Below are 27,244 nucleotides of genomic sequence, written 5' to 3'. Positions count from 1 at the left end.
GCAATATGTGAACCATACTATGTACTTTTTAAATTTTTTAAAATGTTTTCATTTATTTTTGAAAGTAGGGACAGAGAGAGAGATAGAGCAGAGGAGGAGCCGGGGATTGGGGAGGGGACAGGATTCAAAGCAGTCTCTATGCTAACAGCAGAAAGCCCAATGTGGGGCTCGAACTCACAGAACTGCGAGATCATGAATTGAGCCAAAGTCATACGCTTAACCGACTAAGCCACCCAGGCACCCCCACACTGGGTACTTTAAAAATTTTCTAAATGAGAAAAACACTGGCCTAAAAAAAAAAATGACAATGCAATTTAATAGAATTCTATCTGATATGATTTTTAAAAACTTAAATGCCATCTGTATTCAGCTTGAAATTAGAAAACTTTCTGCTTTAGGGATGTATACTACAACTAGCTAAAATCCCTTTTTATTAAGGGGCTCAGAAGGCTCAGTGCATGTATGTATTATGTGGCCAACATGAGCAGTTCTACACTGTCAAAAGGAAGTGCAGGAAATAAAACACAACTTTCAGATTTTCTTGGTTCAGTTTGAGGAAGTGGCATTTTCTCCCTGCCACTGACATCCCCTCACAGAAAAGATCTCCTTAATTCAACTAGACAAACATTTACCGAGTATCTCCTAAGTACCCTGCCACTTGCATAATCAGAAAATCATCTTTGGATGTAGGCATTTTCAAAACCTAGGTACACCCTCCCCTAACACGGAAAACATTTAAAGCCATTGGTGAAACAAATATAAAGGTACCAGAACTGTTTAGGAATTCAGGAAAAGACAAATTCAGATTTAAATTATTTTTGGCAAGCAAAGGGAAGTCCAATTGGTCGACCCTTGGCCAGGCCTGCTTACTTTCTGTGAGCTAAGCTAATACTGAAATGAGTTAATGATCAGGAAAGACCCTAGAAGTCTCTAAGGAAAACACTCGATCTGAGATCTAGAAGTAACTAATAGAAAACAGAACAGAAGTTTCTGCATGCCATCTCTGGGATGTCGACAGTAGTTCACTGAGTTTTAATTTCTGAAGTACTCCTATCTTTTCCATTTTATGTATTTTTGACTACAGTGTTTTGAGAAGGGCATACTTTATTTTACACACAATTCAAGTATCCACAAGAAAATCCTTCTAACCCTTATGCAAATATTAAGAAATTGTCTCACCTGCTCAGACTGTGTGAGCTTCATGGCTTCAGAAAGATATGCTGGTTAAAAAAAAAAAAGGCACATTAATGAGTGTCATAATTTTGTAATCAACAGGTCAAAGGAAGAATTTCAACACTCCTATGACAAAAAAGAACTGGTTTTAGAAGCAATTCCAAGCAATTCTGCTACATAATTATCTTCCCAAAATCAAACAAGGTGGGGATTTTAAGAAGATAGGATTTTTTTTTCCCTTAAGTTGTATTTATTTATTTTGAGAGAGACAGAGACAGTGCAACTGCGGAAAGAGCAGAGGGAGGGGGAGAGTGAGAGAATCCCAAGCAGGATCCACACTGCCAGCACAGAGCCTGACATGGGGCTTGAACCCACGAAGCTGCAGGAACATAACCTGAGCCAAAACCAAGAGTCGGATGCTTAACTGACTGAGCCACCCAAGCCTCCCAAGAAGACAGGATTCTTAACTTCTCCAAGAAGTCAGTGGTAATCAACTGTAGATATTCTCTACCCCACCTTGAAGGAGTCTGCTCTTCAAAATCCTTGTAGATTTCACAATTAAGAAAGTAAAGATGGCCTAATAAAAAAATAGGATTAGGGAGGATTAAAACTAAGCAAAAACCTTATCAAAACCTTATTATGATGATCACAAAAATGTCAAGAGATTGATTATAGGTGTCTTTTTAACCACATGAATACTTGGACTAAATCATTTTGGCCTCCTTCAAAACTACTTTTATTGAATTATTTCTGAGCTATCCCATCAACCTAACCTACCATGCATGAATCAGGTAGTTAAAAGCCATTAAGAACTTGTTGACATATTTATTGTAAGTTGTTGTCTTTTATTAAGACCTTAAATAGTCCTAATAAATAATAAACTTAAGCTTCTCTTTGACCTTAGGATCAGTTCCTGGGTGACTTAATTTACTTGAATTTAAATAACAGTCACTGTAAAAATACATTTTTCCTCTCTGCTAAAAAGCTTAAAGCCAAATTCTCCTTCTATCAAATAAGCAAGAACTCATGGTACAGTTTGTGAACAATATTTCCAGGCACTCCTCATTTTATCTTTCTAAGGATTCCTCATCTGCTTATTTTTAATTACATTTTGTATTTTGTTGTATTCCTCTGGAAGACCTTTTATATACTGCCTGGAACAAAAGAGAGTATAAACAAGTATCATAATAGATCATACACAATCTCCATTTCTTATTTCTTATTATCAATGTCTCAGTATCTCTCATCCCTACACTAAGTTCCTTTTTGCCTTTTTGCAGATCTTACAGGGCAATGTTTCTGTCATCTTAAAGCTAAATATTTTAATGATTTTGAGTTCATGACTTAGAACTGTTGCCTGCTAGGTTATACCATAATCTTTAAGATACGGATTAACTGGATGGTCCTTCCCCAACAGTAAAACAGAGTTGGCTATATAGCCTTTGCTCTAGCCATACTTAAATTTTTTCCTCAACTTTTGTGTCTTTTATTCCTATAGTAAGTCTATATAACTGCATACAGACTATTTCTTTGTCTTTTTCTTCATGTTTAAGGCTGTTGAGACACTCTTATCTATTGCAGCAATACAGTGTGGATGCACTTCCCTATTATTTCCACATACCATCGTCTCCCCATCTGAACTACAGTTTGCTGTAAATTCACTTTTTAAACAAAGGGAACAGTTTCATAAAACCAGGCTTAAACCAACTGGACAGCCTTTGTAGAACCTTGCAACTATAACATGACAGTAGAGAATACCCAAGGACATGAGTTTCCAAAGCCAAAAAAAAATCAAGAGTCACACTGCCACTTAAAGTATTTCCCATGTTTTAATTTACAATTTGGGTCTTAAGGGGGCATCTAGCTGGTTCACTTGGTAGAGTGTGTGACTTTTGATCTTGGGGTTGTGAGTTCAAGCCTCACACTGGGTATAGAGATTACTTAAAAAAAAAAAAGAAAAGTAAAAATAAATAAATAAATAATATTTGGGTCTTAATAAAAGAAAAAAATTTCATCTGATTACATAGTCATGAATTTGTTCCAGAGTCACAACCGAATATCTCACACACACAGCAAAATATTGCCTCTGAATGACAAAGACTGATCTGCTCAGAATCATTTTCATGCGGCCATAGCTTCATGGGAAGGTCCAGGTCAAGATAGGTTTCAACCAAGTATATGTAGACACTGTGAACTCTGAGGTCTGCTCATCTTCTAAACTGCTGGAGTTCTAAGCACTATAAATGGCTATTATCAACTTCGCATTTAAGCTTTTGCTCTTTTTGCTGTTTGTCAAAGAAAAGAAACCCACTTAGGCAAGTGGACGGTGTAAGACTATGAGCAAGAATTCTATCCAGCTATAGCTGCTAATCAAGGTTTCTGAGCAACAGATTTTTCTGACAATCCTGGAGTCAAGCCATGTCAGGTGTAGAGCTTACTTAAAAAAAAAAAAAAATCCATCAGAAGATCACAAAGTATAGAGACTATAAGTTTAGCTATGTAATCTCAGGGTAAATGTTTATGTCCCAGAATCTCCTCTGATCTTTCATAGTTTGATAAGAGGCACCTCCTTTGCCCTTAAGTTCTCTATTTCAGGCTTTCCTTTTTATCAGTCATTCTCAGATGATGACCTTCCCTATCATATTTTTTTTAATGTTTATTTCTTTTCGAGAGAGCAAGCAAACAGGGGAGGGGCAAAGAGGGAAGGAGACACAGAATTGGAAGCAGGCTCCAGGCTCCCAGGTGTCAGAACAGAGCCCAACATGGGCTTGAACCCACAAACCGTGAGATCATGACCTGAGCTGAAGTTGGACACTTAACCAACTTAGCCACCCAGGTGCCCTTCCCTATCATATTTCTAAAATAAATCCCTTCAGAATATATTTACACCCATACCTCCCAAAGCATCTCTGCTATAAGCCCCAGATATAAGTCAATTTAGAAAATACTAAGCTTATTCCAACCACGTCAATTTTCAAATTAGCATTACATTCACAACTCCACTCTAAAAAACACAAGGCTATTTTTAACACAGTCTAAACTCCAAATCAAATCAGCTCAGTGGGATTAACTGATCACACTTGAGTTCTATCTCCCTAATTAAAACTAATGGGATCCAAAAGGCTGCCTTTATCTTTTCTACCCCTGAGAATGTCACAGATTGTAGATACTGAGAAAGTGGGGAAAGGCGTGTAAAACCCAATATCGGTTTTAATTCCTCAAAGACAGGGACGCAGATTAGGAATGAAAGAAACGTTTCTCCCTTTTATATATTCAGAACCTCCTAACACTCAATGCACAACATATACTGATCATTCCATTGTGATATATTTTATATACATGTAACCACAAAGACTCTGGGTTATTTAACCAGAGGTATTACTTCACTGGGGCATTCACCCACAACACTGTTGTTGTTTTTTAAATAGTGTAATATATTTTCTTTTCTTTTTTTTTTAAGCTTGTTTATTTATTTTGAGAGAGACAACACGTGAGCAGAGGAGGGGCAGAGAAAGAGACAGAGTGAGAGAATCCCAAGCAGGCTCCACAGCACAGAGCCTGATGTGTGGCTTGAACTTATGAACTGTGAGATCATGACCTGAACAGAAATCAAGTGCCACTTATCTGACTGAGCCACTCAGGCAACCCAGTACACTGACTTTTCTGTATAGTGACTATAACAATTTCATTCATAACAAAATATGGTTTATGAAAGATTTAAAGAGTACTAGCTGCCAAGTTTAATGTTGCATAAAGCTCCCCATAAAACTCCCTATAAAAATTCACAAAGACTTATGGGGTACATAGTATGCACTCAGCCCTACAGCTGAAGGAGTACACTTCAGTGGCAAAACTCATTCTTTAAAAATAAGACTTGAGGGGTGCATGGGTGGCTTAGTCAGTTAAACGTCTGACTTTGGCTCAGGTCATGATCTCACAGTTCATGGGTTCGAGCCCTGTGTGAGGCTCTGTTCTGTGTCTCCCCCTCTCTCTCTGCCCCTCCCCCTCCTCGCTTGTGCTTTGTCTCAAAAATAAACATTAAAAAAATTTTTTTAAATAAGACTCGAATTTTTTTCTAAAAATCATGGACATGTAGGCAAAAATCACTAACATAAAAGGACTTATTCAAACCAGGGTCCACTGTGTGGTATTTCAGCAGTAAGGCAACACTGGAGGGGTATATTCTGCCAAGAAAGAACATGGCTTTAATCACTGCAGTGGCCTAGAAGAAAAAGAAAGTGTTTTCCTCTAACAGAAAGACTATAAGATTTGTTCTAAGAAAGGTGGCCTATTTTTAATGCAGCATAAGTAAAACACTCCCTCCTCAAAGCTTTTAGGTTAATTAGCCAACTGAAACCAGTCTGTACAAAACAGACCCCAAAAATCTATTTGAGTTCAGCATATGCTAGACTGTGGGACTGATTGGGATAAAATTAGGTGTTTGATAAGAAGTCATTAATTCTAAATTTCATACCTAAAAGCAAGCTATCATCAGCATGACACCATAGGCATGAATGTACAGATGAAATATTCAGAAGGAAACTAAGGAAGACCACAGAAGAGTATTATCAGCATCTTAGAAATCCAGTGAAAATTAAACGGTTAGAATTAAGTTGGTTATTACTTTCATAACCCAAAATGGCTAACTAACTGAAATCCATTTTCCATAGTAACTAAGATGTATATTGACAGATATCTTGCAATCACTTCTATCTTTAGGGTTCTCCAGGTTCAGAAAGCTGTGTCCAGGAGTCATTTTGCATATACAACCAGTATTGCATATACAACCTTCATGGTTTAGAAAGACAAGGTTAGGAAGAACTGAGAAATCCAAGATACTCACTTGAAAAATAGTCCAAACTGACATTCTGGTAGGTCAATACTGTCAACCTTGTATATGCAGGCCAACAGCACATCATTACTATTGTGACTTTCATTCTGAATAAACTGTTGAGAGATACTGGAGAAAAGAAACTGCCCTCCAGTTTAGACTTGGTATTTCTTTAAAAGAATACTCACCTGAAGCCTTTTTGTGACAAGAAATAGCCTCTTCGTATTTTCCTGCAGCTAATAAACGATCTGCTCGTCTGCTCTGTTGATGAGCCTAGAAGACAAACATTCCTAAGTTCCTCCAAATTATATAAAAAGACACGACTTAAAATTTTTTGACAAGATAAATAATGCCTTTTTTTGCCACCCATCAAACCATTACAGATGTATCTATGAGAAATCTAACAGGTAGCATCTGAGGACTGGCATCTTTTCTCAACTCTACCAATAAACTATCAAGTTTAACACCAGTGCTGAGCTCCTTCAATGAGTCACATTCTTCCATTCTTCAGAGATTAACCAAGAGTTACAATCACAGATTGTATATTTATTTACTTGACTTTTAACAACCTCCTTTCAAAACAAAAGCTATCTTGTAGATCCTTTCACTAGTTTGTATAGTTTATAAACTACAATAAGGAAATTATAAAATAGTAAAATTCAAGCTTCTATTAACTCATTCTTTCCTTTCAACACTAAAGTTACTATTTAAGATAAAAATCTGTATACTGTACAGCTAAAGAATTATACCAATATTTAATATTACAGTGATTTTTTTTTTTTCAGGTAACACTGACCAAAACAACAAACTCAGATGTGAAAGCAAATGGCTCAAGTGCCCCCAAATGTAAAGGTAAATGGATTAATAAGTAGTCACTGGCCTCTTTACATGTGTGCTACACTTTAAGAATTACTACAACATGGGACACCTGGTGGCCAGTCGGTTAAGTATCCAACTTCGGCTCAGGGCATGATCTCATGGTTCATGAGTTTGAGTCCACACCAGGCTCTGTGCTTACAGCTCAGAGCCTGCAGCCTGCTTTGGATTCTATGTGTGTGTCTGTCTGTCTGTCTGTCTGTCTCTCTCTCTCTCTCTCTCTCTCTCTCTCTCTCTCTCTCTCCCCCTCTCTCTCCTTCTGCCCCTCCCCCACTCATGCTCGCTTGCACTCTCTCTCAAAAACAGATAAACATTTAAAAAAATTAAAAAAGAAAAAAAGAATTACTACAACTTTATGAATGTGATTCCCTTTCTTACATGAGGATGTGCAGCAGACATATCTGACCTAAGGTTTCACAGTTAGCAGACAAGGAGCAAGTCAGAAATGATCAAAGTCAATTTTTCTAACTAGGTAGTTTTCCTAACAAACTCACAGGTGATTTAGAAACGCTGCTTTAAAAAAAGTAAAAAGCATCATACACCCATCTTCATAGCAGCATCAATCACAACAGTCAAAAAAAGGTGGAAGCAACCCAAATGTCTCTATATATTTATATATGTATATACATACATATATAATAGAATTATTATTAAACCTTGAAAAAGAAGGAAATTCTGATGCATGCTACAACATGAACTCTGAGGACATTATGTTAACAATAAAATATAAAAGGGGCACCTGGGTGGCTCAGTCGGTTAAGCATCACTCTTGATTTTGGCTCAGGTCATGATCTCAGTTTAGGAGTACAAGCCCCGCATTGAACTTGTGCTGACAGAGTGGTGCCTTCTTGAGATTCTCTCTCCCTCTCTCTGCCCCTCCCCTGCTCACATTCTCCCACCCCCCACAAAATAAATTTTAAAAAATTAAAATAAGGCAGTTACAAAAAGACAAATACTATATGATCTCACTTATATGGATATCTAAAGTAGTGAAACTCATAAAAACAGAAAGTGAAATGGTGGTTGCCAGGGGGTGGAGGGAAAAGTGAGTTAAGGTGGAGAGTTTCAATTTTACAAGGTGAAAGGTTCTGGGGACCTGTTGCACAAATGAATATATTTGCTACTAAACTGTGTACTTAAAAATGAGAAAGGATAAATTTTATGCTATGTGTATTACCTCAATTTTTAAATCTTTATTTATTGTTATTTTTTTTTTTTAGTAACCTTAACTTAAATGTGGGGCTTGAACTCGGGACCAGAGATCAAGAGCTGCATGCTCTTCCAATTGAGCCAGCCAGGCGCCCCTTTACCTCAATTTTTTAACAAAGCAAAAAGCAAATCTGTTCTGTCAGGTGTAAAGTGATTTATCTTGAATGCTTTTCAAAAACTGTGCCACAGATGTCTCATAAAAATACTTCAGAGAATCACTTTTGCAACAGAGTGGAAATATTCTGGGCATGTTTGCAAATCACACTCAATGTAAAACAGAGGTGAAGACAAAAGTAGAAATCAGCAATGCATGCTTGTTTACATTTTCCCTTCTATTTATGTCAGGAAGACACAACACTATTTAAAAGCAAGATCATCCATTTCAACTGTTTCAGAGGCTGTTTACTCTTCAAATAATAACTAAACAAGCTTTGTCCCTAAGTCTCAATTTATTCCTGAAAATAATGACGGGTAAAAGAAATGGCTAGGGGCTTAAAATACTTTTAACTGAGCATAAAATACGTCCTGAACACAGGAGTATCTTTTGGTACCTAGAAATGACACAGATCTTTTGGGAAGAGAATATACACGAAGAAAACTAAGTTATAATCAACATGATTTCTCTATGTGTTCTGATAATATAGTTAAAGCAAATGGCAATCAACAAGGTTCTAGGTGTGTGGGGGGGAACCCACAAAGGAAGGGGTGAATTTGCATGTGCCTTAACCTTTCTGAGGTTTGAAAGAAGCCCTACATTAAGAGACAAAACTCTGAAATTCCAAAGTATCTCCTAACTGTGGACGACAAAGTACAGATCCAGCCTTACCACGAAGCCAGGGCTCTGGGCACAAGTCTTGGCTCTCCCACTAACCAGCTAAATTATTTCATCCTTCAGGGTCTGTTTACAGGTGATGACCCTGTAAGACGACAGACATGGACTATATCGGTGCTACTCAAATTTTAGTGGAATACAAATCACCTGGGGATCTGGTTAAAATGCAGACTCTGATTCAGTAGGTCTAGAACAGGGGGTCGAGATTCTACCCACATGTAGCTGAAGCTGCTGGCTCCGGGACACCCTTTGCAAAAGCAGGAAGAGATGCTCTCTGAGGTTGCCTCTTCTATGCCTCTGATGATATTAACCACTTTCTACGTTGTACTATGAAGTACAACTCCCTAAATAAACTTCAAGCTCCATAATAACAGAATAAATTATTAAATACCAAAGAAACACACAAAAAGTTCTCAAGTGGTGAGAATAGGATCTCATCCCTGTCCTGACTTCCCTAAAACCTTCCCATGTAAAGTTCAAGCTCTGATCACTCTGCCAATTCAAGAGTTACATCTCATTTAAAAATACACACCTACTCTAGGTTATTTGGCACCACAGCAATCAAATTCCCTATTTAAAAAAAATGCAGGGGTGCCAGGGTGGCTCAGTCAGTTGAGCGGCAGGCTCTTAATTTCACCTCAGGTCATGATCTCCCGGTTTGTGGGATCCGCACTGACAGCACAGAGAAGCCTACCTGGGATTCTCTCTCCCTCTCTCTCTGCCCCTCCCTGCCCTCCAAATAAATAAACTTCAAAAAAAAAATAATAAAATACAGTTCCTACTAAGCTCCTGTTACACACCCAGCAAGCAGAGTCTCTGTACAGAGCTTGACTGCCTAGATTCAAATCTTAGCTTGAACACTTATTAGACACATGAAACTGGCTTTCTTAACTTTCTGCCTGAGTTTTCCCATCTCTAAAATGAGAGTACAGTGAAAATTAGTTAAAAGACAATAAAAGCCATGGCAATCCCTGCCATTAAGTTCACAATATATGTTGGGGAGACTAGACTAAATTGTTTTGTTTTTTTCCCCTAACTGAAGATACTATAGGAAAATTATCTTGGTAATATTTCTTATTTTTATGATTATTTTTAATACCTCTTATTTTTAAAACAAAATTTAAAGATCTCTAATTCAGGGGCACCTGGGTGGCTCAGTCGGTTAAGCGTCCAACTTCGGCTCAGGTCATGATCTCATGTTCGTGAGTTTGAGCCACATGTTGGGCTCTGTGCTGGTAAGCTCAGAGCCTGGAGCCTGCTTCAGATTCTGTGTCTCTCTCCCTCAAAAATAAACATTTAAAACAAATCTCTAGTTTAAAACTGATCTCTTTAAATACTGTTCTTGGTAGAATCACAGCCATTAAATGTTAAGTCCATAACTATGTTTCTTCAGTAACTCAAAACAGCAACAAAAAGCAATTGAAATGGAAAATGTTGGTGAGAGATTCTAAAAGCAGTTTGGGCACTCATATACATATATATATATCTATCTAGGTAGATCTCTCTCTCTCTCTCTCTCTCTATATATATATATATATACATATATGTATCTTTAATTTTTTAAAGGGGGGGGAAGAGGGAGGGAGAGGGAGAGAGAGAAAATCTTACATGGGATCCACAGTGAGGGTGGGTCCCAACAAGGGGCTCATCCCACCATGACTGTGGGATCATGACCCAAGCCGATATCAAGAGTCTAATGCTCAACTGACTGAGCCACCCAGGTGCCCCTGGGCACTCATATATTTTAATTCTGTTAACACGTTTTTCTTTTGCCAAGTATTTCAAGATGCAGTAAGATTTATGGAAAAGGCTTTATCTTAATATTGCATATTCATTCAGAAAGGATAAAAGACACTCCAGGTCTTTGAGTGGTTTCACTAACAATTCAATTTAATGTTTAAGAATGCATCTATTTTGAGTGCTGACCAAATTAAGCTTTTTTTTTTTCCCTTAAATAAAGTATCAATACTGACCAGGAAACTGTTAGACAGAAAAGGCAATGTAACACTCTTCAAGAGCTTCAACTCCATTAACTCATTTTCATCTCCCTAGCTGGTAAATAAATGAGCTCAATTTTTTGTCTGTTTTAACCCTCTGGATTTCTTATAAAAATGTATAAATCTTTCATAAAAAGCAGTGTTTTCTAAACTAACAAACAAAACAGAAACAGACTAATACAGGGAAGAGGGTGGGTTGACAGATGAAGTAAAGAGGACTAAGAAATAAAAACTTCCACTTATAAGTCACAGAGATGAAAAGTGCAGCATAGGGTATAAAGTCCATAATATTCTAATAACATTGTATGGTGACAGATGGTGACTAATTATGGTGAGCACTGAGTAATGTATACAACTGTCAAAACACTATGTTGTACACCTAATACTAATACATAACACTATGTCAACTATACTTAAAAATAAAAAAATAAAAAAATGGTGTTTTCTTTTCTGTCCTAATTATCTTTTATCATTCTAATAGGTCACAGTTAACTAATCATTAGTAGCTGTGTCCCATAGGATATATATTTTTTTTAATTCAGGTATAGTTGACATATAAAACATTTATTTAGTTTCAGGTGTACATGATTTGATATTTGTATATATTGCAAAACAATTACAACAGTAAGTCTTTTAACATCATACACCATACACTGTTACAAAAAAAATTTTTCTTCTGCTCAAGACTTTTAAGGTCTACTGTCTTAGCAACTTTCAAATATGTAATTCAGTATTATTAACTATAGTCACCATGTTATATATTGCATCCCAGGACTTATTCATAACTGCAAGTTTGTACCTTCTGGCCTCCTTCATCCATTTTAACCTTAGTCACCGTGGCAACTACCAATCTATGAGTTTGGGTTTTTGTTTTGTTTTGCCTTTTAAGTTCCATCTGTAAGTGAAATCACTTAAATTTGTCTTTCTCTGACTTTTTCAAATAGCATAATGCCCTCTATCTCCATTTATGTTTCATAAGTGGAAAGACTCTGGGTTTTTTTGTGGCTAAATAATATTCATTATATAAATACCACATCTTTATCCATTCATCCATCAACGGGCACTTATTTTCATATCTTGGTTGTTACAAATAGTCTGTATATCTTTTCAAGTTCGTGTTTTTGTTTTCTTCAAATACCCAGAAGTGGAACTGCTGGATCATATGGTATCTCTATTTTTCTTTCTTTTTTTTTTTTTTTTTTAATTTTTTACTGTTCACTCGTTTTTGAGAGAGAGTGAGAGCACAAGCAGGGGAGGGGCAGACAGAGGGAGACACAGAATCCAAAGCAGGCTCGAGACTCTGAGCCATCAGCACAGAGCCTGACATGGGGCTTGAACTCACAAACCACAAGATCACGACCTTAGCTGAAGTTGGACACTTAACTGACTGAGCCACCCAGGTGCCCCATGATGTCTCTATTTTTCATTTTTTGAGGAACCTCCATACTGTTTTTCATAGTGCCTGCACCAATTTGCATTCCCACCAATAGTACACAAGGGTTCTCTTTTCTCCACATCACAGCCAGCACTTGTTATTTCTAGTCTTCTTGATACTAGCCATTCTAACATGGGTGAGATGAGGGGTGCCTGGGTGGCTCAGTCAGTTAGGCATCCGACTTCAGCTCAGGTCATGATCTCACTGTTTAGGTCATGATCTCACTGTTTGTGAGTTTGTGAGCCCACATCAGGCTCTGTGCTGACAGCTCAGAACCTGGAAGCCTGCTTTGGATTCTGTGTCTCCCTCTCTCTCTGCCCCTCCTCCCCCTTTCAAAAATAAACACTAACATGGGTGAGATGATATCTCATGTGGCTTTGATATGCATTCCCCTGATGATCAGTGATTATTAAGGATCTTTTCACGTACCAGTTAGCCATGTGGATGTCTCCTTTGGAAAAATGTCTTTTCAGATTCTCTGTCCATTTTTTAATTGGACTGTTTGTTCTTTTTGCTATTGAATTGTATGAATTCTTTATGTATTTTGTTGGACACTAACCCCTTATCAGATGCATGATTTGCAAATATTTTCTCCCATTCAGCAGGTTGCCTTTTCACTTTTCATTTTGTTAATGATTCCCTTTGCTGTGCAGCTTATTAGTTTGATGTTCCACAAAATTATATTTTCTTGATATTCTTTGTTGATTTTCTTATTTTCTTTACTTCTTTATCAACAACTGTTGGTAAGCAGTTATATCATAGCTATATCATAGCTCCCAATGACCCCTGCCTTCCGGTATTCATACCCGTATGTAATCTCTTCCCCTCTAATGTGCACTAAACCTAGTGACCTGCATCTAAGAAATAGAATACAGCAAAGGGGAGGGGATGTTGCTCCTCTGATTAGGTTACAAAAGACACTGGCTTCCATCTTGGTAGCATTCACTCCCCCCTTGCTCACTTTTTTAAAATGTTGATTTGATAGAGAAAGAGAGCTGAGGAGAGGTGGGAGGGGCAGAGAGAGAGAGAAACGGAGGGAGGGAGGGAGGGAGGGAGGGAGGGAGGGAGGGAGGGAGAGAGAGAATCCCAAGCAGTCTCCACACCTGTCAGCACAGAGCTGACAAGGGGCTCAATCTCAGGAACCTTGAGATCATAACCTGAGAGGAGATCAAGAGTCAGGAGGCTTAGGGTACTGAGCCACCCAGGTGCCCCTCCCTTACTCACTTTAATAAAGCCAAGGGTCATGTTGCAGGCTGCCCTACCAAAAAGCTCTCAGGGAAGGAACTGAGGGTAGTCTGCCAACAGCCAGCAAGGAACTGAATCCAAAAGCTGATTCAAAAGTCCTCAAGGAACTGAATTCTACCATCAGCCATGTGAGTGAGCTTGGAAGCAGCTCCTGCCCCAGTGGAGCCTTCAAATGGGACCACAGCCCCAGATGACACCTTGATGGCAGTCTTATGAGAAATCCTGAAGGAGGACCCAGCTAAGCCATATCGTTATTCCTGCCTCACAGAACCTATGAGAAAACAAATGTGTGCTGTTTTAAGCTCCTAAATTTTGGAATAAGTTGCTGTATAACTCATATCTCATATACTAATAGTATGGCATCTTTGTCTTTTATTGTAAGCTGCCTCAAATTCTATTTAGAAATAAATCTTTTTTTTTTTTTTTTTTAAAGTAAGCTCTATTCCCAACATAGGGCTTGAACTCACAATCCCAAGATCAGGAGTTGTGTGCTCTACTGACTGAGCCAGCCAGATGCCCCTAGAAATAGATAATGTTTAAATAGGGAAAGCAGTGACTGGCCAATCCTCATAAGACTGTGATACCCTATCACTGAGTATTAGATTTCATGATACTATAATCTCATATTTAAGTACTTTCTGGCATTTAGAGTTTATTAATAAACTGATGTAATTTTGCTTTGAGAACCTCTTGAATTCTCAGGGAGATGAGCAAGATAAGCATTGTCTTACCCTCCAGCTGTAGACAATTACAAAGCTGGATACAATATATAAAAACATTTTACACTGAACAAAAAAATAACAGAAGGCTACAACTTTAAGAAAAGGAAAAAGTGCAAGGTGAGGCTTTCTTTCTGAGAGCACTTTCCAAAATGCAGTGCAGAAAAACAAAACCCAAGCAGAAGGTGGTATCTACTTGGGGAAAAGAAATGAAGAGTAGAGCAAAAAGGTTGGAATTTGAGGAGGGTCCAGGATTGGAAAGAATTACACTGAAGACGACAACCTAAAAATATGCATACAAAAGTCCTTTCAGGTCTGTAGCCAACATCTAAGCTGCACATGCACCAGGTTATGATTCCAGGAGGCCTAACAGACACTCTAAGCAGACATTTCACAAGCTACACGATGTTGGGAAGACAGGCTGTAGTTTAGACCTGAAGAGTATAGTGATGCTGGTGAACACCGGAGACTTTCAGTTGAGAATCCAGAGAGGTCAGCCCCAGGAGTAAGAATCACACTCTAGGCATTATGGGTAAAACTAAAATAGACCCATCCTAATAAAGCCTAAAACCAAGTTTAGATGGATCACGGTGATCTGCCAGTATTTTAACCGCCAACCAGAACAAAACACTCTTTAGAGAAGATGCTAACTTCAGTCTCTACAACATATCATCCACAATGCATGAAATATTAAAATAACCTTACTAAGCATGTGAAGTAGGAAAAAGTGATTGATAATAAAGACAAAGACAATGAAAACAGATCCAGAGATAATCCATGTTGAAATTAACACCATGGAACTCAAAGCAACTATGCTTAAGATGTTAAAGAAAATACAGAAAGAGGATACAATAGATGAAAAGAAAACTAGAGACATGGGATGAAAGTTCTGTAAGAATTGGGGACTTTGTCCTATTCCCTGTTAAGTCCTTGAGGTCCAGAACAGTACCTGACAAGAAGGTAGTTACTCGTAATATTTGTTGGTTAGTTGGATGAGGGAATGCATGGTAAGTTGCAGGGAAGAATGGAAGAAGTCATGTTTACAGCTGGTAACAGGGGCGCCTGGGTGGCTCAGACGGTTATGCATCTGATTCAGCTCAGGTCATGATCTTATGGTTCATGAGTTTGAGCCCCGCATCAGGCTCTGTGCTGACTGCTCAGAGCCTAGAGCCTGCTTTGGATTTTGTGTCTCCCTCTGTCTCTGCCCCTCCCTCACTCATACCCTGTCTCCGCCCCTCTCTCTCTTAAAAACAAACATTAAAAAAATAAAAAATAAAAATAAAAGTTGGTAACAAAACCAAAGACTGGAAAATGCTGACAGAACATTACTGTATTTCAGAAAATATCAGAATCAAATTCTGCATCAAAATTTAAAATAACTATATATATGGATATACATATATACAGAAAAAGAGTTGGTCTTTGATACATTTACTTCATTCACTATTTCGTCCACCCAATCTCTAGGACATTTTAATCAGAATTTTCCTACTCCCTCTCAAGTAAAAATGAAAGCACAAGGGGCACCTGGGTGGTTCAGTCAGTTAAGCATTCGACTTAGTTTCGGCTCAGGTCATGATCTCACAGTCTGTGAATTGGAGCCCTGCATGGGGCTCTGCACTGACAGTGTGGAGCCTACTTGGGATACTCTCTCTCTCCCTCTATCTTTCTCTCTCAAATAAACTTAAATTTTTTTTTTAAGTTTTAAAAAAAATGAAAGCACGCTACTACAAAATGTTCTAAAACCTTTATAAAAAGTAAAACAGTAACATCTTACTGTGTGCCCTGTACAGATTCCTCCCTTGCTGAATCCTCCTCAGAAGAGCCAACCCTTTACACACATCCCACTGGTCTCTGTGAACTGCTCTTCTTCCAGGCAATCAATATGATTCTTGTGGAAACTGCCATATTCTTAATTACCTCATCCCCTGGACACTAAAGAATTCATTCCACTGCATTTTCAAACTTAGGGACAGAGAATATGTCAAGAAGTGGTTCTAACTACTGTGACATTCAGGAATTAACTAAGTCTGCAGAGACATAAAGCAGTCAAGCCTGAAGTGGCAGAGGGAGAATCTGATCATCTTTAAGCCTCAGGTCCCATACTTTCTTAGACCTACCTGCAATGTAGCCCTGCCCTTCCTGCACCTTTCTTTGGATTCCAATCAATTACCCTTTCAATAAATTATCCCTTTTGGCATAAACTAATCTGAAGTGGCTCTCATCACCTGCAACCAATGAAAATGCTAGCTAAAACTAGATCACTTAATGACTGCAGCCACCAAGAAGTACCTTCTACTTCCACATGCTAACTGCTTCAGAAATAGATTGGGGCGCCTAAGTGGCTCAGTCCGTTAAGCGTCCGACTTCAGCTCAGGTCATGATCTCACGGTTCGTGAGCTCCAGCCCCATGAGTTGGAGCCCCATGAGTTCGAGTCCCGTCCGTGTCTGGCTCTGTGCTGGAGCCACTATTGTGCTGTGCTGTGCTGGAGCCATTACTGAATTCAAATGAATTCAATAAATTCAGGCTCCAGGAGCCTGGAGCTTCTGATTCTATGTATCCCTCTCTCTCTCTCTGCCCCTCTCCTGCTTACTCTCTCTCTCTCAAAAATGAATAAACTTCAAAAAAATTTTATTTAAGTACAGATTAAATATTGTCTTTTTTTCCCAAAGGAAAACAGTGTTACTTTCTATTACTTTCCATTTAATTATTTCCGTGTCCCTGGGGAAAGCTGTGTATGTAAAGATGACAAGAAAAGGAACACCATACCAAACACAATATCAAAAAGGCAGAAGAAAATATAATGTACTCTTGAACCTTGTGGTAGGGTCTTCAATAGAGAGCAACGGAGAAGTCGCATTCACTCTCCCTTCCACCATCAATTCACTGTAAGTCTCCTACAGGCAAGTAGTATCTCCTAAGTACTGAATTGACCTTGGTCAAACTAATATAATGCAATCACACTTAAGATAACTGCTCAAGTGTTAGAGAAGGCCAAGACCTGTTTTTGATTTTAAGTCCAAGGATCAACTTATCCCACATGCAGCTCTGCTGCATCTTTTTTTCTACCTCATTTTCAGTTGCTTTTTTTCAGAACTGCCGCCATCTGCTGTGAAGGCAAATTACAGGATACAACCCACCAATGAGTTCTGAAATCAATTTAGTGGGTCAAAACCATCATTAAAAAAAAATTTTTTTTTTTTAACATTTATTTGTTTTTGAGAGACAGAGACAGAGACAGAGCACAAGCAGGGGAGGGGCAGAGAGAGAGGGAGACACAGAATCGGAGGCAGGCTCCAGGCTCAGAGATGTCAGCCCAGAGCCCGATGCAGGTCTGGAACTCAGGAACAGTGAGATCATGACCTGAGTCAAAGTCAGACGCTTAACCGACTGAGCCACCCAGGCGTCCCAAAACCAGCATTTTAAAAAATCTTAGTAAATATTAGAGTGCATGATACACAGTATTATAAATATATATATACATACTCTATATATGTGCATATACACACAGACATACATTTATGGCATCATAATGTTTCAGTTTCAGCTTTTTTTGTTTTGGGTGAAATTTATGAGGGCCCTTGCATTTTACACAATCCCAAGAGACATATGCATAATGTGACAGCTCTACATAGTATATACATATGTATGTGTGTACTGATCATTATGTAAAAATCTCTAATTGTGGATCCCAGTCAAAACATGGGCAAACACTGATCTAATAGTAAGACCAATATTTTAATGAGAACCTTGCTTTCAAATCCCACTGTCACCACTTATTCTGCATGTCAATGTCTTCATCAGTAAAATGGGGAAATAACAGCTACTAAGAAGATAAATAACACAGGTGACCCTTTAACAACATGGATTTGAACTGCATGGTCCACTTATATATGGATTTTTTTCAATAAATACAGTGCAGTACTATAAAGTATTCTCCTTATGACTTTAGTATTTTTTCTCTAGTTTATTGTTAATACAGTACATAATATGTATAACATATAAATACGTGTTACTGTTTATGTTATTGGTAAGACTTCCAGTCAACAGTAGACTATTAGTAAAGTCTTTGGGGAGCTGGGAAAACTGAACAACATCAGGAATGAAAGTGAACCACTTTCTTTCATCATACACAAAAATAAATTCAAAATGGATGACGGATGGCTGGGTGGCTCAGCCAGTTAAGTGTCCAACTCTTTTTTTTTTTCTTTTTAATGTTTATTTTTTTATGCTATATTTACTTTTATTTTTAAATTCCTACTGTTGGGTTTTTTTTTTTTTTTTTTTAAATTTACATCCAAATCAGCATATAGTGCAACAATGATTTCAGGAGGAGATTCCTTAGTGCCCCTTACCCATTTAGCCCATTCCCCCTCCCACAACCCCTCCAGTTTGTTCTCAGTTTGTTCTCCATATTTATGAGTCTCTTCTGTTTTGTCCCCCTCCCTGTTTTTATATTATTTTTGTCTCCCTTATGTTCATCTGTTTTGTCTCTTAAAGTCCTGATATGAGTGAAGTCATGTGACTTTTGTCTTTCTCTAATTTCACTTAGCATAATACCCTCCAGTTCCATCCACGTAGTTGCAAATGGCAAGATTTCATTCTTTTTGATTGCCGAGTAATACTCCATTGTATATATATACCACATCTTCTTTATCCATTCATCCATCAACGGACATTTGGGCTCTTTGCATACTTTGCCTATTGTTGATAGTGTGTGCATGCATGCACAATGGGGGCAGAGGCAGAGGCAGAGGCAGAGGCAGAGGCAGAGGCAGAGGGAGAGGGAGAGGGAGAGGGAGAGGGAGAGGGAGAGGGAGAGGGAGAGGGAGAGGGAGAGGGAGAGGGAGAGGGAGAGGGAGAGGGAGAGGGAGAGGGAGAGGGAGAGGGAGAGGGAGAGGGAGAGGGAGAGGGAGAGGGAGAGGGAGAGGGAGAGGGAGAGGGAGAGGGAGAGGGAGAGGGAGAGGGAGAGGGAGAGGGAGAGGGAGAGGGAGAGGGAGAGGGAGAGGGAGAGGGAGAGGGAGAGGGAGAGGGAGAGGGAGAGGGAGAGGGAGAGGGAGAGGGAGAGGGAGAGGGAGAGGGAGAGGGAGAGGGAGAGGGAGAGGGAATCTCTGTCAGTGCAAAGCACAACACAGGGCTCAAACTCAAACTGTGAGATCATGACCTGAGCTGAAGTCAGATGCTCAACTGACTGAGCCACCCAGGCGCCCCAAGTGTCCAACTCCTGATCTCAGCTCAGGTCTCGATCAGGGGCAGAATTCAGGCCCCACGTGGGACTTCATGCTGGGTGTGGAGCCTACTTAAAAAAATAAAAAAATAATCAGGGCACCTGCATGGTTCAGGTGGTTAAGCATCCGACTTCAGCTCAGGTCATGATCTCGTGGTTCATGAGTTCAAGCCCCAGGTCAGGCTCTGTACTGACAGCTCAGAGCCTGGAGCCTGCTTCAGATCTGTCTCCTTCTCTCTCTCCCCTCCCCTATGCTCTCTCTCTCTCTCTCTCTCTCTCTCTCTATCACACACTCACTCGCTCAAAACTAAACATTAAAAGATTAAATTTAAAAATAAATAAAACCAAGATGGATGAAAGACCTAAATGTGAGACAAGAGATAGTGAAAATCCCAGAGAACACAGGCAAGAATCTCTTTGACATCTACCATAGTAACTTCTTACTAAACACATCTCCAGAAGCAAGAGAAAAGCAAAAATGAACTATTGTGACTTCAAGATAAAAAGCTTCTGCCCAGGGAAGGAAACAATCAACAGAACTAAAAGGCAACCTCTGCAATTGGAGAAGATATTTGCAAATGGCGTATTCGATAAAGGGTTAAGATCCAAAATATATAAAGTACTTATAAAACTCAATACCTAAAAAACAAATAATCCAGTTTTAAGAAATAGGCAGATGACATGAATAGATATTTTCCCAAAGACATACAGATGACTAACAGAAACATGAAAAGATGCTCAATTTCAATAACCAGGAAAATACAAATCAAAACTATAATGAGTATCAGGCCACACCTGTCAGAATGACTAAAATTAACAACACAGGAAACAACAGATGTTTGTGAGGATGTGGAGAAAAGAGAACCCTCTTGCACTGGTGGTGGGAATGCAAACTGACAATAGCCAAATTATGGAAAGAACCCAAATATCCATCGACTGATGGGTAAAGAAGATGTGGTGTATATGTGTATGTATGTATACACACACACACACTGGAATATCGTGTATATATATTATCCAGCCATCAAAAGGAATGAAATCTCGTCGATGTGGAAGGAGCTAGAATGTATTATGCTAAGTGAAAGAAGCCAGAGAAAAGCAAATACCATATGATTTCACTCATACGTGGAATTTAAGAAACAAAACACATGAACATAGGGAAAGAAAGAAAGAAAGAAAGAAAGAAAGAAAGAAAGAAAGAAAGAAAGAAAGAAAGAAAGAAACCATAAAAGAGACTCTTAACTACAGAGAACAAATTGAGGGTTGCTGAAAGGGAGGTGGGAGGGGGATGGGCGAAATGGGTGCCAGGTATTACGGAAGGTACTTGTGATTGAGAGCTAGGTGTTACATGTAAGTGATATCACTAAATTCTACTCCTGAAACTATTATTAGGTGATACTGGAATTTAAATAAAAATGTGAAACATTTAATAAATAAAGGCTGTTAGGGTCATGGAAACAAATATTTAAATTTATGTAAATACTGGTAATACAATGGAGGCATATTTAAATTATGTTCTCATTTATTGTCATGATTTCGTGTCATGAGTTCCGGCCCCACATTGGGCCCACTGCTGTCAGCCTGTCAGCACAGAGCTAGCTTCGAATCCTGTCCCCCTCTCCTGCCCCTCCCCCACTTGTGCTCTCTCAAAAATAAATATTTTTAAAAAAGGGTCAAGTGTATATATAAAGTGCCTGATGTCAATCCCAGCACTTAGTAATTGTTGGTTAAGTCTTAGTGCTCTACCACCTTTCCCCAGTCCTTCCATTGAGCCCCACCTAACTTGTGACAGGATGAACTTTACTTGAAATTTTTCAGGGCAACAAGGAAGTGGTTCAAAACAGCCTGGTTTTTACCTTAAAGATTTTACCGCCAACATAATTAAGATATGATAATTACAAAGAATTCAGGTATGTAAAAGGCCATTCTTTGAAACATGATATTGGATTCCTTGTCTTAGATGAGAACTGACCACTCTAGAGAGAAGCTCAGTTACTCAACAAACATTCTCGGCACCCTTAATACGGCCAAAAACATACAACTGTGGCCACAGTCACATGGACCCTGTTCTCAGAGTCTGCAGAGTAGGTAAGCAAAGCATGAGCAACAGTCATGTGTAAATTAGTCTGACATCACTTCCCAAATAGGCAGTAAACAAATTAAAGAGCTACAAATTATGTCACACAAGTTTTGACATTTGCTACCAGCACAGCACCCACTTTGCCAAAATTAAATGGAAAGAAAGGCCTAAATATACACCAAGTAACTTTACAAGTTACAATTTGTCCATATTAAAAATTCACAAAAAGAAATAAAAAACTGATGAAACAAAACTTATTCAGTCCAAAGACTAGCTATTCCCAACGATGGAAATATGATTTAGTTTATTTTTCGTTTGTCCAATTTCAAAAACAAGAGAACTAGAATACAATGTCTGTATTACATATGAAAATGACTATTTTGGGGCACCTGGGTGGCTTAGGTCATGATCTCACAGTTCGTGAGTTTAAGCCCTGCAACTGGCTCTCTGCTGTCAGCACAGAGCCTGCTTCGGATCCTGTCTCTCTCTCTGCCCCTCGCCCCCCTCAAAAATAAACATTTAAAAAATAAATTTAAAAAATGACTAAGTTGAACCAGTCTTTTCTGTATCTTAAAAATCTACTACCAGCAGTTAAGCCTATACGGCCTTTACTCCAAACATAACATAAGAGAATCAACATTAAAGCAGAGACACTAAATGACACAGAATCCACAGTTCAATATAAGGAACATATTGAAATGAAAATGGTGACTACTGTACATTAATTCAGAAGTACTGCTAGAAAAGGTCATGATACTAAAATAAGTTGTGACCCACTGATCTAAGTCATTACTTAATTTCTCTCAGTCTAGGCTTGTTTCTCTGTAGAACTGCGAAGCAGTTCTTCCTAAATTCCAAGGATGCTCTGAGAACACATATTTATAAATCTAGGTACTGTAATAAGTCCTTATACAACAAATCTGGACTACACTAAAATGTCATTAGAAAAAGCCTGTATAAACTACTGGGATTTTCAAAGGTACTCATTAAATCCTAGTATTGAGAACTATTTCTCATGTTCAGTCAACTTGATACTAAGTTGTTTAACTGACATAAAAAAAGTGATCACCTTCAAAAAACAAAAACAAACAAACAAAAACAGTCTTTTAAAACTGAGTGACAAATTCCGAGGCCTGCCACTGGTACTTATTTACAAGTACAATTCCAATGATTCAAGTTAAATGTTAATCTCTGTTCAACTGTTCTCTTCTAACGGCTCGGCTACAACTCAGATCTTTCAAATCTCAAATAGTTTCAGAGTTCAAGATGCCAAATTTCTGATACTTGTCCACATACATTTTATCCTAGCCTGCTTAGCGAGGCTCTTTCCAAAATTCTCCTCTATAAAAATACTATTGTCACCATTGAACTAATTTTTCCTAAACTGGTGATTCTGCTGCCCCATCTACAACTCACCCAGCTGCCGTCTTCTCACAAGCTACCATACACTAGTGGGGCACTTGGCTCAGTATATACTGCAGCCTCTGGCCAAATAAAGTGAAGCTAACTGGAACTGAACCAATGGTCATTTTGCAAGGACACTTGAACTTTGAAGCACTCTGTAAACTGCTGGTTATTTCTAATAATATTCCTGTGAAGTTGCAGTATTGAGCCACCCATTCTATTTCACTGTAAACTATATGTGACCTTAAAAACAAAAAGTGCAAGATGTGTCCCTGGTTTTTAAAAACTCAAAAATCTAGTCCAATTCTTTTTAAGTGTAAACAACTCTTACCAGTGGGGGTGGGCTTAACTTAAAACTAGGAGGCGCTTCTCAGAGCAGCTAACCTGGCACCAGTCATTTGGGAAAAACAGCTTTAGGTCCTAGAATCTTAGGCTTTTCAAGCTCAGCAAATCCAAACCTCATTTTACAAATGAGATTTTAAATTAAGAGCTTATGGTCTGATTACTATAATAGCTAACTCTTACACTGTACTAGGGACAAGGTACTGTTCACACCTATTTACTCCTTTAATCCTCACAACAAACCAGGAAAGAGGGTGAGGTCAACAAATGTACCCAAGGTCACACAGCTATTAAGTGTCAAAGCCAGAACTGATACCGAAGCGGTAGAGCTCCAGAATCTATAGTCTTAAGCCACCGTGCTCCATTGCTTCTCTATAGAATGGTTTAAATGAAGCCGGGGGTCTTTCACGACACTAGGATTCAGAGTTCCAACCTGAGAAGCGAATTCTCCACACACCCCTTTCCCCAATGCCAACATCGCCCACCAGCGCAAGTGAACGGCATGCAAACCTGTGCCTGTACAAGTTCCTCCTGTCTGGCTACAACCTTAAGGAATCTTAAGTAACCAAAATAGGTACCCTCTAGGAAACCAAAAGATGCAGTGGTCAGTCAGAAAAGAACTCGTGCTTCTCGTTTCTGTTTTAATGAGATCATCAGAAATGCCTAGAGTAAGTAATAAGTAAATGGCCTATGAGCGCTTTTTCTGAAGGGGCAAACATCTACCGTATTTTCACGATGCCTAAAGTGATGAAACGGAGCTAAAATCAGGGACGGCCCTGTTTTCTTCCAGCTGTCTCCAACTTATTCGAGAAGGGTGATCCTCAGTTTATGCATCTGAATGTAGGCGAGAAATGAATGGGTGGAGGAAGAGAAGGGGGTGAGAGGGGGTATTACTCGAACTCTCCACCGTAATGAAGCTGAGACTTCAGACACTATGTATTAGAAGTTAAAACCAGTATTTCACACCACTGCTGCGCTGGCCGGCTTCAGTGCCCCTCCAGGCTGCAGAGAGGTGGTTACGTGGCGCGTTGAAGCATTTCCTCTAGCCCGAAGAGTAGGTGGCTTTCCCGGCTGGTGGAAGCCCCTCACTCACTGCACTGCAGCAGGGTACGCTTCGGGGAGCCGGGAAATGAGACGTGATAGCTTCCCGGGGATGCCAGAGGGAGCAACGTCTGGGGCGCCTCGCGCGTCGCCGATGTGGGACCACGCCTGCCTCCCTCCTCCACCCCTCAGGACCACCCCCCGCCAAACCCGCCTCCCGGCCTCGAGGGTCAGCAGCACGCTGGACGCGACAGGACTCCTGAAGCAAAGGCTCCCGAGGGCGGACACGACCCTCAGCGGACTACTCACCAGATTGAGGGGTCCTTCCATTACTTCCATAGACCCCGGGGTAAACGGCGGCCTGAGGAAGGGGAGCGACGGCGCCGGAGCACATGGAGGGAAACAGTAGTAAGCAGGGCGACGGAGCGGCGGCGGCGGCAGCTACCCCTCTCCGCGCCCCGGGAGCCAGCAGTGGGCGCAGAGGGAGCAACAACCGCACCACTTCCTCCTCCGGTGGCGCGCCGCGGGCCCGCCCCCCGCGCCGCGGCCACGCATGCGTCATGGCGTCACACGTGACTGGTTCAAGGTGGGAGTGGGTGGGGCTCAGGGAAGGCGGGGCCGGACGGGCGTACACTCGCTCGCGGGCTATCTTTCCTCTCGCGAGAGGGGTATCTTCAGCTGCTTGAAGTCTTCTCTGACGTCACGCGGGGGTGGGCAGCCTTGCTGAAACTTGAGTAAAATGGCTGAGTTGTGCTCTTGGCCTCTCAGGTTTTCTTCCAGCATGATTTTTTTTCCCCCAAATCCCTCAGATTGCTACGCCTTCTCTTGCTCTCCAGTCCTCACCTTTATTCGTTTACCTGATTGATATTTTTCAAAAATCAGATTTGATTGACAGTAAATTTCATATATTAAAAAATAAAAAATAAAAAAAATAAAAAATAAAAAAAAAAAATCAGATTTGAGAGGTGCCTGTGTGGCTTAGTGCGTTAAGCCTGCGGCTGTAGCTCAGGTTATGATCTCGCGGTCTGTGAGTCAGAGCCCCTCTTTGGGCTCTCTGCTGTCAGCACAGAGCCCGCTTTGTAGCCTCTGTACCCCTCTTGGTGCCCCTCCCTCACTTGCTCTCTCTCAAAAGTAAATAAATGTTAAAAAAAAAAAAAAAAAGCAAAAGCAAAAATCAGATTTGAGCAACGCTAAGCCAGGCCCTGGACTAGGGAAACAGATAATTACGGGCTCAGCCCTGAAGGTGCTGGCAAACTAATAAAATAATATGGATTACAAATAGCCAAATATAATACTTGATTAAGTTAACAATTGTGCGCTAAACCACTGCGCTAGGTTCTTTCTGTCAAGGAATTCACTGACAAAAAAATTAGTTGTGATTTATGCTGTAAAGGGAACAGACAGGGAGCTGTGATAGAGGCACCATGAGTTGCACAGCTTCAAAAAAATGAATTTGATCAAGAGTCATGTGAGCTTGGAAGAGGACCCCAAGCTTCAGTTGAGACCACAGCCCTGGTGTACACATTGATTGCAGCCTTGTGAGATCCTGGGCAGAGGACTCACTGAAGCCATGCCCAAACTCCTGACCCATGGAAATTGTGAGATAATGGATGTGTGTTGTTTTAAGCCAGTAAGTTTGAGATAATCTGTTATATGGCAAAGAATCCTATTACAGACTCCTTTGAGGCAGTAAAATCCAGAGGCAGAACTTTTCTTGATAAACCATAAATGTGGGTAGTAAATTCATGTTACTGCACTAATAACTAGTGGATGTTTAGTGGACAGTTTTAATACCTCTAAAGGAAACTTCAGTGGCAGATGGGCAAGGAAGGAAGGAGAGTATGAGGTGTTCAAGCACTCACCAGTGTTTGAGAGAAACTTCAGATCAGCAAAAGAGAGGACATGATGGATATACACAGCCAAGTGGTGAGACAGACATTGTATCCACCAGCCCTGTTCTCTGCCACTTGCTGTCATGCTGTTGACCTGACCAGTCATAGGCTATGAAGAGCACTGGGGACATGGCCATGTCATCAAAGGAAAAGGTTGCAGGCCTGCAAAGACTTTAGAGCTATCCCAGCTGATTCCTTTGAAATTTGGGAAACAGCAGCTGCACTTGAAGCTTGCCAATGGCTGTTTTCACTACTTGCAGGTAGGTATTCCTTCAGACACGTGGACGACTTCTTTGCCTATTGGGAAAAACCCATTTATCTCCTGAGACCATCAGTGGAGGGTTATAGAAATCCTCAGGCTCGGGGCGCCTGGGTGGTGCAGTTGGTTAAGCGTCTGACTTCAGCCAGGTCACGATCTCGCGGTCCGTGAGTTCGAGCCCCGCGTCAGGCTCTGGGCTGATGGCTCGGAGCCTGGAGCCTGTTTCTGATTCTGTGTCTCCCTCTCTCTCTCTGCCCCTCCCCCGTTCATGCTCTGTCTCTCTCTGTCCCCAAAATAAATAAAAAACGTTGAAAAAAAAAATTAAAAAAAAAAAAAAAAAGAAATCCTCAGGCTCTCCTGACTGGGAACATAGTGGACATGCCCATTACTGAGTCAGATGAGAAGAGCTCACACTAGGTCTTTGCTGTAACTCGCAAGATGGGGCCAGAGGCTTTTGGAAGAACATTTAAAAGCTGCAAAGCTTTCTGCTTTCTGTGGCTCACCTGGAAAATATATTTCATGTTAAAGAATCCATTCCTAAATGGCCCACCACTGACAGACTTGCCACATTGGAGAGGTTCCAGAATTTACCACAAGACTCAATTTCAGATATTCCTTATATATTACCTGCTCTTTGGGGCGCCTGGGTGGCGCAGTCGGTTAAGCGTCCGACTTCAGCTC

The 27,244-nt window shown here is 40.0% G+C and overlaps 1 protein-coding gene across 3 annotated transcripts in view; it reads right to left on the bottom strand.

Moving 5' to 3' along the window:
• Nucleotides 1-24,957, bottom strand: part of NRBF2 (nuclear receptor binding factor 2) — a 35,693-nt gene extending 10,736 nt beyond the window's left edge. The window contains exons 1-3 of one of the 3 annotated variants that reach the window (XM_058696454.1): nucleotides 24,722-24,956; nucleotides 6,193-6,277; nucleotides 1,180-1,220 (exon numbers count right to left, since the gene is read on the bottom strand). In XM_058696454.1, coding sequence (XP_058552437.1) covers nucleotides 1,180-1,220; nucleotides 6,193-6,277; nucleotides 24,722-24,751 — 156 coding nt within the window. In that variant the 5' untranslated portion in view covers nucleotides 24,752-24,956. Of the gene's footprint in view, nucleotides 1-1,179; nucleotides 1,221-1,689; nucleotides 1,751-6,192; nucleotides 6,278-24,721 lie in introns of those variants that run through there. The other 2 variants (XM_058696455.1, XM_058696456.1) reach the window with 2 other exon arrangements.
• Between the last annotated feature and the right edge of the window lie 2,287 nt (nucleotides 24,958-27,244).

Source organism: Neofelis nebulosa, chromosome 13, assembly GCF_028018385.1.
Source record: "Neofelis nebulosa isolate mNeoNeb1 chromosome 13, mNeoNeb1.pri, whole genome shotgun sequence".
Classification (NCBI taxonomy): Eukaryota; Metazoa; Chordata; class Mammalia; order Carnivora; family Felidae; genus Neofelis; species Neofelis nebulosa.
The sequence above is the reverse complement of the archived record's forward strand: the minus strand, read 5'-3'. Positions and strand labels throughout refer to the sequence as shown.